At 33.9% G+C, this 13,410-nt stretch overlaps 1 protein-coding gene across 7 annotated transcripts in view; it reads left to right on the top strand.

Moving 5' to 3' along the window:
- SLIT2 (slit guidance ligand 2) overlaps positions 1 to 13,410 on the top strand; it is a 258,782-nt gene that overhangs the window by 217,689 nt on the left and 27,683 nt on the right. For 5 of the 7 annotated variants that reach the window (XM_066548563.1, XM_066548564.1, XM_066548570.1 and 2 more), the window contains 5 exons: positions 1,357 to 1,520; positions 6,462 to 6,586; positions 6,721 to 6,818; positions 8,219 to 8,358; positions 12,229 to 12,255. In XM_066548563.1, the coding sequence (XP_066404660.1) occupies positions 1,357 to 1,520; positions 6,462 to 6,586; positions 6,721 to 6,818; positions 8,219 to 8,358; positions 12,229 to 12,255 (554 nt within the window). The remainder of the gene's footprint in view (positions 1 to 1,356; positions 1,521 to 6,461; positions 6,587 to 6,720; positions 6,819 to 8,218; positions 8,359 to 12,228; positions 12,256 to 13,410) is intronic. The other 2 variants (XM_066548566.1, XM_066548565.1) reach the window with 1 other exon arrangement.

Genomic DNA, 13,410 nt, shown 5'->3' with positions numbered 1-13,410 from the left:
ATTTATCTGCATGAAATATCAGTAAAAATTGGATAGATTTGATTGTTGCTGTTGCTGAAAACAACTGTTTTCTTAATGGATACCAGTTATCCTTTTAAATGTTTAGATTTTAGCAGAACAATTGTGTTAGTTCAGGCTGACATCCCCTTTTGCAAATACAGAATGGACAAATTCTAGGTATTTCTGCTTGCGTGGGAAGTTCCCGTGTTACTAAGTCTCTTTTTTTAATTGCTCTGACTTAAGCCTGACTGAAAAATATGTGTATTTTCTTGAGTACAGCTTGAATGTATTAAAAAGTTAAAATGAGAGGGCTTTCTGCTCAGTGGGGCAGAAAAGAGTGTTTCAGCTCTGGTGGTTCCTACTGCCTTTGCTTGCCAAAGACTTTCTTGTATCTCTGGAAGACCCACTGATTCAAAGCTGTGGAAAGTATTGAAACATCTGGAGAAGAGGAAGTTCTAATACAGCCATCTGATAGTGTTTGCACATGTTGAGATTATCTGTTAAAAGACCATGATTACTGTATTTCTTGAAAGGAACATGAGTACCTCTTTACAGAATAGCACAAGGCTTCAATCCTCCAAATTAACTACACAATGTCTCATTGTTTTCAGAGTTTTAAGAGATTTCCAGTTTATAGCAGAGAAAATAAATACTTAAAAGTCTGTTACAGAAATTAATTCTGAAGATCTCTAGCTAATTTTTTTTAATTTAAAAAATCACAAGGATCCTTATTTAAAGAAATGGATTTACTTTCATAATGAAGCAATTCTTATGTAACTACCACAAAGCTAGGATAATGTGGTTTTATTTACTTATGCAGCAGAAAACTCTTACAGAATTCTGCACATAGTTGGGAGTTCAGTGAGACAGCTCCAAAGAGGAAATAATTAAATCCAATTTGGAAGCTTAGAAACAGATGGTTTGTACCAGTCTGAGAGCCATAAACTGAAAAGGAGAAATATCAGGGCAGAATTCTGTGGAATTTTCTTGACTGCTTCAAGAGAAATACTTTATTCTTGTTATCTTGTTAAATTGCCCAGGATCAGTTTCACTCTGCTATTGCAGCTGATCTTCACCGTTACAAACCAACAATGAAACAGATCTAGTTGGTATTAGCTCACCAAAGTTCACACATAGTTCTGTTAAGTGTATCTACATTTCTGGGCTATGTTTCTACTAAAACTATCACTTCTTGATCTAGAACCCAAATCCAAACAGTAGTGCTGTAACAAGTATTTTTGTTGTGGGAGAGCAGGTTGTGTTCTGAATGGTTTTTGCCAACCCATTTTCTGGCTTCTTTTTTAAAAAGCAGCCATTTAAAACTTGATTCCCTCTTTATTTGTCTTTTTTCCATAGGGCTATTGGTGCAAATCCTCTTTATTGTGATTGTAATATGCAGTGGCTATCTGACTGGGTAAAATCAGAATACAAAGAACCTGGTATTGCACGTTGCGCTGGTCCTGGAGAAATGGCAGATAAACTTCTCCTCACAACTCCTTCTAAGAAATTTACTTGCCAAGGTACTGTTGTTGGGGTTTTTTTCTCTTCAAAGTGTCAATTTTTAATTTTTACAAATAGTTGAGCTGTAAATTATGAGTCTTTTGTACTCAAAATACATTTATTATAGCATCTTAACTCAGCCTTTTCACTTTTACTCATACTTAAGGATATAGCCATTGGCTCCATTCAGGAAATGTATTTATTTTAAACATTTTAATTCCTATCTCTTTTAAAATAAATAGAGAAAAAAGTCTTTGGACTTGCAGTACAGTATTCCTCAAGATGTACGTAGTACATCAAATACAGGATGTACACAGGTGCTCTGTACTGCCTCTATTATGAATAGAGTTTAGACATCTACACTTCCCTCAGCATTTTTCCTGTAAGCTGTTCACCATAAAAACTGTAAATACATCAGTAATCTTTGCAGTCTGCTATTAAATGTATAATATATCTCTGATATTTCAGAAGAAAGCACAAACCAAACCAGACCAAAACCAAACGAAGATATAAAGGTAGAAAAAGGAATGTGATAACCACTCTAGAGGTCTTGATCTGAAATGTTTTAAACAGGCAGTGTCTCAGGGCATTTAACTCCATGTTGGTATCAGTGTTGCTGGCATTTACATGGCAACTTATATTATTGTCTGTTAATTCCTAGGTTCATTTTCTGAATTGTGCTATTACTTTTTAGAAAAGTACCATTTTCTTACATCAAGTAAGGACTTGGTTTCTTTACTGTTAAATCTTTCTCTATTCCACTGATTTATCCCCTCTTAAATATTTTGAAAACAGAGAAAGCTTCTACTGTGGCTTCATTTTTTGTAGTCCTGATTTAAAAACATTGAAAATTAAAATTAAATCCAATTAAAAAAAAAACCCTGTTCTAATATTTGTAAGCCATTACTAAGCTCATTGTGATTTCTGAGGCATCAGATTAATATGATCTTTAGTCTTTTAGAAGTTACTTATTCTCAGTGTCTAGGTAATATTGAAGCTGTTTTGACTTATTCATCATTTAATGTATCTTTAAAGGTGAACTTTATCCCTTTGTCATTTTGTTCTTAAAAAAGCAAAGCAGTGGGACTTTGTCAGAATTTGTCTTATCCAAAGTTGTTCTTCATATTTAATCTATTTAGTCTTTTCTCTTTAGACTTCCTGTCAAAAAACCTTTTTTTTTAAATACCACTGGAAGCCATCTTGTTACTTGTGATGCCAGTGAATTTTTTTTTACCTCCTAATCCCTCTTGAAGCAGTACATCTCTGAGGTCATGGCAGTGTTCATTGCATATGACACTCATCTGTTGCAAAATCTCTTAGCCTCATTTTGGATAGGACATTTGCTGGCCCATCTGATCATTCTTTACCAGTGTCCGCTGAACCATATTGCAGATATGCTTTTATTGCACACTGGCGTAGGGACAAGTGCAGGAATATTTGCATGGATATTTGCATGGATATGAGAAACCTGTTTAGTTGTTTTCTAGCTTTCTCAGTTTTACAAACTGTATCACATCAGTCTACAATCATTGTTATATTTCTGTCAGATAATCCAGAAATTATATCTTATTCCCTCTTGCCCATCCAAAAAGATCCTTTATATGATTGTGCAGGGTAAGAGCTGTGTATTTGTTTCACTTCCAAGAGTGGAGATCTGGTGTTAGGGATACCTTTGAAAGAAAGTAATTTTCCTGCCACTGTCCTATGAAGATGCTCATAATTACAGATTGCAAATCAGCAGATTTTCAATGACATGATGGCCCTATAAGGCATTTTGAGTCTGTTGCTTAAAGATAAGTAATTTTGTCTTTTGTTTAAAAGTGAACTGCTGAATAATAGAAATTAGGAAGATGTTGTGTTCCTATTAGAACCAAAATTTTTGCCTATGAAGAAAAGGGCTGTTTTCAGAATATCTGTTGATGGTCTGCTGCTGTATATGTATTTACAGGAAAAGAGTAATGTGTAATTCCCTCTTATCACTATCTGTGGATTCAATTGATAATGAATTGGGTGCTTGAATTTTACCTACATAGTGAATAGTTCCCAGTGAAAATAGCATTTCATATTGAAGTCTCATCTCAGTCATAAAGCTCAGAAAAATCACTTTACCCTACTCTAATTTTGTGAATTCTTTTACTGCCGGAATCATCCATTAATATTTTCTCCTTCCAGTTATTTTCCTACATTTCTGGGTGGGTTTTTTCTTTCCTTTTTTTTAATGTGGCCTCTAACAGCTTCTCAATATTTTACCTCTTTATCATCCTTGCCCTGCTTCTAGAGATTCCAGGGCCTTGTGGTTTTCTGATACCAGGTAAGGTTATAAGTAGATCTGGAATGGGTGATCTGCTTAAGAACCTTCTGACCTTCCTTTTGTGTACCTCAAGCAGACTTGTTCCTAAGACACGCATGCGTACTGTTTGTTTCCCCTGTGATGAGTTTACAGATGATTTTTCATGATACATCATTTAGTATATTGTGTGAGCAGTTTATTTATTTCAAAAGTCTGGGTTTAAAATCTGAGTTATCTAACTGAAATTATTACTTCCATTGCATTGTACTAAAATTGGTGATTTCATTAGCAGTGTAAATACTGCTTTAGAGGCCCTATGCAAGAGAGGAGTCAAAAAATGTGAGAGCTCAAAGCTTTTCTTGCAACAAGTTTCTTTAGAAGCTGGTTTGAGAGGGTTTGTGTCATGGTTTTTCTTAAAACAGCTACGTGTATATATCTATGTCAATAAAATACTGTTAGTTTTTCTCGGTTTACAAAAGAATTTTTTTTCTCAGGGCTTATTCAAGAATATAGATGTCTACAATTTGAAAAATTAAACTAGCCAAAAGGTTATGAACCAAATTCTTTTTCACATACAAGTCTTTTAAGAGATGCAAGCAGGAAGAATAAAGGGAAAGTATAGTGAAAATGAAAATAAGTTCCAAAATACCTTTTTTTTTTTTTTTGATCTTTAGGCTGAAGAATGATAAATCATTTATATTACTTTATATTGCTTTATATTGCATACTACATATACATTCATTTGAAATAAATAAAGTACAAAATCTGACAATGTTGCTTACTCTCTTGTTGAGACTTAGGTTCTCATTTTCTTTCTCTGTTTTAGAAGTGAAATTTAGAGTGCTAATCCATTTGGGAACAAAAGCTTAGTTATTGAATGTTTTTTAATTTGTGCCAATTAATTAGCATTTTATTGTATGAAAAGTTGAAAAGAGGATATAATATTCAGAATAAATAGAAGGAAGGATTGACTCCCAAGGTACAGCACAGTATTACAAATTTTTGTGCCTCTTTCACTTAATTTTTTTAACAGAACCTCTTAATATACTCAATAATCAGCAATAGTCCAGAGTACAGTCAGGACTTTCTAGATGTTGATTCTATGATGTTTTGTTCAACTTTTCTACCTCTTCTGTGCACTGATCTAACAGATACTTTGGCCAGGTATAGATTTCTCTTTCAAAATAATGTAATGAAGAGTAAAAAAAAATGGTCTTTACAGATTATGGTTTTGGCAGTAAGCACCCCATCACATATTACTGTGTTCTGCTTGCAAGCTGTGACACAGAAGGATACCAGCAACTGCAGATTGAAAAAAAAAAAATTAAAAGGTCACCCACTCTTTGTCTAACACTCCCTACTGGATCCTTACAGTCACATGGCTTCCTTCCAGGCCAGCTCCTTTACAATTAATGTGAGATTAATTTGCAAAGAAAATTAAGAAAGTTAAGCAATCTAAGTTTAAAAATAGAATAAATCCCTCTATCTAAGCAAAGCCCTTTTAGCTTTGAAGACTCTGCAGTTTGGCTCATTTTGTGTAAAACCTGTTACAGAGCAATCATGCATTTGCTCTAGTAGGCCCCAGGAATTTGGGATTTTTTTCCCATTGAGAAGAAATCACTGTTTGTTCCTTCAAAGGTGCAGTTCATCTGTGGATAAATGGAGCTTTTTTAGTAGGAGAAATCTGAATCAAACTGAAGGCAGTATTGTCATCAGGCCATGGAGCTGGGGATAGAGAATGTATCTTCATTCTCTTAATTGGCATTTGACAAAGTCACCATTTTCTCTTACAGTAATCAAACTTCACAAAAATTATGAAAATTAGTCATTATTCTTACATAGGTGTTTTGAAAACCTACAAAATATCTGTATAATAGAGATAAGATTTGTGTAAATCAAAGCTCAAGTCTGGGTTCTGAAACTTAGGGTTTTGTCGATTTCTGTTTCTGATTTCTTTCATTATAATCATTAACAGAAGAAGCTAGACTGCAAGCATGGATTGATTGCACTCTTCACTTGCACATAGGTTTGAGGCACAGTCTACGTGATTTGTGTGCTCAACTAACACAGTAATGCACAGAACTGTGGCTGACCCATAAGGAAGAAAGACACAGTATAGAGCTATTTATGGTGAGACAATGCAATTTACATTACAGTTTGCAAATGTTCAAGGACTTTACAGTAATTTTACCTTTTCATTTTGCCATCTATGTGATCCTGCAGATAGAAAATATGTTAAAGCAGAAATGCATTTAAAGAAGGGTTCTCAGTAACACCATCATGAGACAGATTGAAAATTGTGATAGCCCACTTTCTCACTGGCAATTCCTGCTCCATAACAAAAGTTGAAATTGTGTTCTTCATTTTGTTAATACAAAGGAAAGGTAATTATCATGCATCAGAATTTTACAGCTTTCAGAGGATAGGAATATGGGAATCTCTTTGGTGTCAGCTACTTAACAAAAACTAAGTGGTACTTTAACCAAAAATCCAATCCTATATTTACCTGGTTGCATCAAAAGAATGAAGGATAGTTCAGCATTTCATTAATATAGAAACACCACAAAGTCTAAAATATAAATTTTAAAATTTAAAGCAACATCTAAGGTAGATCCTGTCCAATATAAATTAATAGTTACTTGTTTCTGACTATCCAATTTATATTTTTAAGGGCCTGTGGATGTTAATATTCTTGCAAAGTGTAATCCCTGTTTATCAAATCCATGTAAAAATGATGGAACCTGCAATAATGATCCAGTTGACTTCTACAGATGTACATGCCCATATGGTTTCAAGGTAGGTACTGAATGAAGAGGAAAAAAGCTCAGTGAAATGTAAGCTCATCCTTAAAAACCTTTAAGTATTCTTCGTCTCCCTTCCACTGGTGTGTGTATTTTCTTCTTACATTATAATTGTTGTTCTCTGTGTAGGGTCAAGACTGTGATATTCCCATTCATGCTTGCATTAGTAACCCATGCCAACATGGTGGAACTTGTCATTTGAAAGAAGGAGAAAAGGACGGTTTCTGGTAGGTTTTTTAATTGTAATATCAGGATGGAAAACTACTGAGATTTTTATGGTAAACTAATGGTGTTAATCTTTAAGTTTGCTGGTAAGAGCAACACAAAGGCAGATTTTAGCACTTTGGGTGTTTTCAGAACATGTTGCCATCCTTGGAAAGCTTCTAGAGCTTTGAATCTGTTAAAAACAGTAACAAATGACTGTGATTTGTTGAGGCATATCAGGTCAAGACATCATAGTATTGACTCCATTATGTTAATTAATAGCTAGCTAGATCCCTGCTGAAAAAAATCTAATAATTCATCTGTTGTTGTGTGTATTACTTCAACAGACAGCATGTAAATGATAAAATGCAAATCCCAGTGAAACAGAAAATTAATGATTCATTTGAAACTCACTATGCCAGCAGATAAACATGCTGTGAGCATTTTTAATCTTGAGTTATTTAATCATACAGTACAATTACTCCAGATGTACTTCATGAATTATGAAATACAGTTCTTTAGCATTCTTACGTGAGATTATTAGTCATTTAATAATCTACACCTCAAGCTTGTTAGAAATGACACTTCAAAAAGATAGAATTCATTATCCTGCAATTCGTTATGGCATTATTCTTACTTTTAATCCAAATTCTGCCCAAGGATTAAATGGTTTTCTATTAAAAATTAAGTGTATACATCTTAATACTATGCCTAAAGAATTTAAATTGACATAGTCACGCCTCAGAATTTGATCTTTTTCATTTATTTTTTTGAACACTACATATTTTGAAAATCAAAGCAATCTCATAGTGAAAGCTTCAGAAATTATAGGTAGTGCAAATTACATTAAAATGTATGTGTAGTCATGTTTGAATGACTTTTACATTACCTATCTATTTTGATTTATTTGTTTTGCAGAAACATGATTAAAAGCAAAAAAATAAATTACTGCTTTGTAGAATTTATGCAGGCTTTGGCTTTTTATATGAATGCATGTACGTTAAAGAGAGTTTTATATTGGTACATTTAACTGAATGATTGTGGAAAACTACTATTACGTACTAATCGCTGATTCCACAATATTTTCCATGTATTTACCTTTAAAAAACCAAAAGGATCACTTTCCATAAGAAATCTAATCTTGCAATGTAAATGAAGAATGCTTTTCAAAAGGCATGCTCCATGATTTAATTTAGCAGGATCCTTAAATTAAAGACTAAGATATGGCTTTAGAAGCATTTTTCTGTCATTTAAAATACAAAAACTACTTTGTAATTGTTTGATAAAAGGGCTTTTACATTATATCAACCATGTTCTGTTGTGGAATATTATAGTTCTAATGTAATTCTATTAATTACAGAACTCCTTGTCTTGACTCCTCACCTAAAATGTCCATGTGGTTATTTGGTTTTCTGTTTTACAGGTGTACTTGTGCAGATGGATTTGAAGGTGAAAACTGTGAAGTAAATGTTGATGACTGTGAAGACAATGACTGTGAAAACAATTCTACTTGTGTGGATGGAATTAATAACTATACTTGCCTTTGTCCACCTGAATATACAGGTAGGAGTATAAGAGAAAACATGGGTAATTCAAGAATTCCTAGCAGAAGAGTAATATTTTCCACTTTGCAGGTAGCTGCTCTACAACTGACTTAACACCAGGTGTCCCTCCATATTTTTCTCCTGTATGGTTTGTAGTCTAAATTAGATTTAATGTCCACTCATTAATTTCTTTTTTAGTTTTGAAATTGTAGCATTTTTATATTTAAAAGGTCATTCAAAATGTGCCCCTCCTTATTGTTTGCCTAGACACGCCAGTGGAGGACCTCTGTAGCTGTAGAAATCTGAAAAATATTCTGCTTTTCTCCTTAATCCTCATTTTACTATAAAGAATTTGTCTGTGCCATTGTGGAACTGTGTTTGGCACCCCTGGATGCTGTCCTGTACTCCACCAGAAGTATTAATACCAAGTGTGATGCTTCCTGCACAAAATAAAAAGACAAGTGTCTATTGTTTCTGTCAGTTGGCAGGCAAACCAAAGCACATCTTTTCTTTGTGACAGAGGATCTCTTGCTTGCTGTCATGGTCTCTGTGGAAATGGAGGATAGTTGGAACAGCAGCATGGAGGGAGTAGGATCTATTGTTTGCATTGATAATTTTTATAGGACTTCTAATTAGACCAAACTATTTTCTATTAGATAGTTGACCATTAGAAGAACATAAAGTTTAAATTCAATATTATTTGAAATGCATAAAAAAGAAACGTAACATCCACCATAGTTTGGGGATTAATTCTACTCTGTCATCCCATATTTTTACTTTAATCGATCAAAGTTGAGCTCTGGGAAGCTGTAAGGAGAGGTAAATGCAATAATTAATTTCATTTATTGAAAAGCCAGCTAACTCCTTTCTCATCCAAAATGTTTCCATCACTAGTTCTACAGACAGCTGGATTGCTTCCCTGTTTTCAGGTATTCAAATTTAAAGTCAGTATTTAAATATTGGGAGTGCATAATGAGGGAAGATGGTAAAGCACAAGTATAAGAAATACAACTTCATACTCTAATAGAGGTATTCATCCAGTACTTATTCAGGGTGAATTTTGGGTAGAAATTCCCCTATGCAGGATAAACTACAATATCTAAAGCAACACAAAAGCCAAAAATCTATTTAACAATATGTGGATGATCCATATGTGGAAGGACAGACATAATCTTGTAAGAGAAAATACTGTTTTGCCAAGTACCAATACCTTAATACCTAAGTGCAATTGACAGTTCAAGCCTTGGAAAGGAGCAGGTAACAGCCTCAGTAAGCAGAAACAGCAGTTCTGCTGCAGTTAATATTTCAGGTATAGGTGAGTCAAGTTCAGCTCCCCTGGGATCAGTTGCTGTCTCCTTTAAGAATGGGGTCAGGTATTCTCTTGTGTAGGCTGGAAGAGGGCAGAGCAAAGTCACATCAATCCAGTATTGCTCTTCAGTGGCTTCATGCTGAGAGGTTTCATATCCCTATTACATAGGAGATAGTTCACTTGCAAGTGCATTCTTCCTCTGCAGCTTTGCAGGTGTTTTTACCTCTGTTGCTCATTTCTACATTTTCAGCCTTACTTTGGGTGCCTTTAACTGTTAGAGTCTGGTAGTTGGATCCACAGGATGCCATGGGAAGGACTGCTTTTATTAACTATCCATAAAGTGGATACAAAGGATTGTCTATATGTCCTAGGCTAAAACTTTGATTAAGTGTTCCTGTTGCATTTTTGGAGTATTGTAAGTGAAATGTAAATTTTTAATTTACAGTTGAAATAAAAATTGATGCATTTCTCTATATACCTCTATGAATAGAGAAAAAAGGAGAGAATAAACAGTGATAAATTTTTAGATGTTTGTATTGCAGTTGTACTTCTTTAATCATAGTACAAGACAATGCATTTTTAACATTTGTTTCATATCTGTGCATAATTTTACTATCATCATAAAATGAGTTTTATAGATACAATGCCTGCTCATAATATCTACTGAAGTCAGTAAGACACGAGAGTAGGTCAGAGCCTTCTCACCAGCTCTGAAAGAAATCAAAACAATCTATTTCTAATCAGTAAGTTTAAGCCTCCAGTTAAAAAATGTTGAGAATTTACAATAGCTCATCAGACTTTTTTTTCACACATTTTTGAAAAAAGATGCTTTTCTTTTAAATGCATCACCAGAGCCTCAACTCTTTTTGTATTAATCGTAGCAAAAATTTAGGTTTTCCATTACACAGAGGAAAGTACAGAATTCTCCAATATACTGTCTATCATACAAAGCATCTAGGTACAGGACATAATGCATGAGATCTTAAGTGATTTTTGAAATTAGTTATAAGTGAAAATGTGAAACATTGAGCTAGCCAAGGGGTCCTCACATCTGTCATCCATGGTCTTACATAATAAATAACCTTCAGTATTAAGAATTAGACTGAAAGCAGTCTGGGCACATCAGGATCTCAAAAGGGTAATGTTCTTAGTATAAAGTAAGAGGCTTTATACTAAAGAAAAATAAAAGTTCTACAACTGTGCAGTTGCCTCAAGTGTGTATGAGGTATCAAATAATTTGTAGAACTTTTATTTTTCTCAGGCCTTTAACCTGAGGTGAAGGATAAATAACAGAATCCCAGTAGAGTATGTATAAAGTGATTTTCATGGGGAACTTTGTAAACATTTGGATTGTGATATTTGTTCTAACAGGTTAAAATCAGATATGCATATTTCTAGCGTTTGCTTTTTATGAAAAGATTTTTCACTAAATGAATTCATGTATTAGCTGGTCAAAAGTAGCTTAACAATCAGGAAAACAGGCTATATATTCATATTCAGTATATATAAAGACTTTTAAATTCAGAGGTATTGATCTCTAGTTCAGAAAGTCCCTGAGCCTCTAAGTGGCACAGTGTATATACTAGGAAAATATTACTGTAGGCTTGTCCTGTCCTCTTTTAATTAGGTTGACAATGCCCTCAATTGTCCTTGTTCAACATGTCACAGCATACATGTACTCAACCTGGAATTGCACCAGCCCAGAATATTTTCCTTGGTGAATGATTACCTGCAAATATGCTTTACATTTCAGCAGCACAGTATAAGGAAGAAAGCAGCTGAATGTGCTGGTATGAAATGTAAATCGTTCTTCTATAAAGCCTTATTTTTATATGGAGGGTTTGTTAGAATCCAAAATGGACTGTAAAGAATGTTGCAGTGTAAAACCTAACAGCCTCTTTTTAACTTTTCTAACAATCCCTTGAAAATCGACACTTCTCAACTATATTGTGTTGTCTTAAAAACAAGCAATTAGAAAGCTTATTTTGTTGTTGCATAAGAATCAGGAATCTGTTTTGCTCTGCCTCAGTTAAGTTTTACAGCAACCACCACAGCTACAGGTGGAAAGACAAAGAATGGTATTTGCACTATAATATGAGCTTTCTTAAGATCACAGACTGTAACTGTGACACAACAGTAAGCAAATGGAATCAACAGATGTTCAGAGTTGATGAAACCTGGAGAAATAAAACATTTAAAACACTTCAGTATGTCCTGCACTCTTTAATCTTGCAATTCTCTTAACATTACCATCTCCTTTATTTTAACCCCAGTCTAGTAAACTTCAGGTCATTTTATGTACATTCTATAGATTACAGATAATCATTTCTCTTGCTCATTGTCGTCAGTCATTAGATCACAGAACTAACTGATCCAGAAGTAAAACTTCTCTTACACCACTGGTGGCATGTACTTCTTACCTTTCTGTTTGTTTTGTTCTGCTGGAGGTGAGACTTTGAAGCTTGCTTTGTTTGCTATATCAACCTCTCTGCTGCTATAGTTGTGCATTAGCTTAATGTGCTATGCTGTTGTATTACAATGTAAAAAGTCTCTTGTCTCTTCTGTCTTTGTCACTGCAAGCTGCTAATCTGAATGAAGTGGAAAAAGGTCAGTTGTCTTTTAAACCTATTTTCACTTACCTTGGTTTCTCACTTTCCTTTTCTTAAAGGTGCATGGATTTCAGTTATTAGAAATTACTAAATTGTATATAGATATAACTTAGAAAGCTCACCGCAAATCCTGAAATTAGGCACTTGGCTCTTGCTGGGAATACATGTCAAAAGAATGTTGTCAAAGATGCAGATCACTGTGCAGGAGTACTTTAATACTGCATTCAGTGTCTTTTTTCAGATGTATTAAAAACTTGTACAGACATTGGTATAGGACTGAAAAAAACCTTACATTATTGTGTTCTGAAATCCTTATTCTCACCTTAAAGCCATCCCTTGGCTCCATGCTAATGTATTCTCTGTCTTACAGCACTGTTCTGCTTAAAATTTTCAATAGATTGTGTTACTAGAAAATATGCTGGAGTATCAAATGGCAATCATCTTGCTCCTCATTTCTGAGGCTTCTTTTTTGCTGTAAATATCTAAAGAAACTGAAATGACCATATTAATCTGGGGCTATGGTAGAAGAAAGGTAATATTGAAGAGATTTATGACACTAACTTTGGGTGTTTGATTTTTAATTTTATTTAAGTTTCTGCTTAGCACCTATCACACATTAACAGAGATAAACCATCTTCTCTGCAATCTGATCATATATACAACCTGAGATCTACCATAAAAAATGGCAGCATATTTATAAAGTTGCATATTTAGTTTTAAAAGCAAATGAATAATATTGTGGTATGCTTGCCATTAATTTGATAAATATCTTTTCAGTTCCTGAAGCAATATAATATTTTATATATCGTAATAAAAATATGTTCATTATCCATGAAATTACATGTTGAGCAAGACTGCAGTTATATAATCTATGTTGCCTAATAACATCTATGTTGATTAATTTGATTAATTTAGATATCTGATTCATAATTCCTGTAACTTAAACTCATAGTGTAAATTTTCTCTGTAACTGAGGCAGAGTATGAGACATTTTCAGAAAATTATTCCAGCAACAGGTTTTCCATGCTTAAACTGTCTTCCATTTAGACATTGCTATATTTGCATTTTATTACTACTCATCTGGACAGCAAGAGTAGCCTGCTGTTTTTCTTGTTTATTATCAAGTGTGAACTGTAACATATTAAAATTACTG

This window comes from Molothrus aeneus, chromosome 4 (genome assembly GCF_037042795.1).
Source record: "Molothrus aeneus isolate 106 chromosome 4, BPBGC_Maene_1.0, whole genome shotgun sequence".
NCBI lineage: Eukaryota > Metazoa > Chordata > Aves > Passeriformes > Icteridae > Molothrus > Molothrus aeneus.
This window is presented reverse-complemented; position numbering and strand designations above follow the sequence as displayed.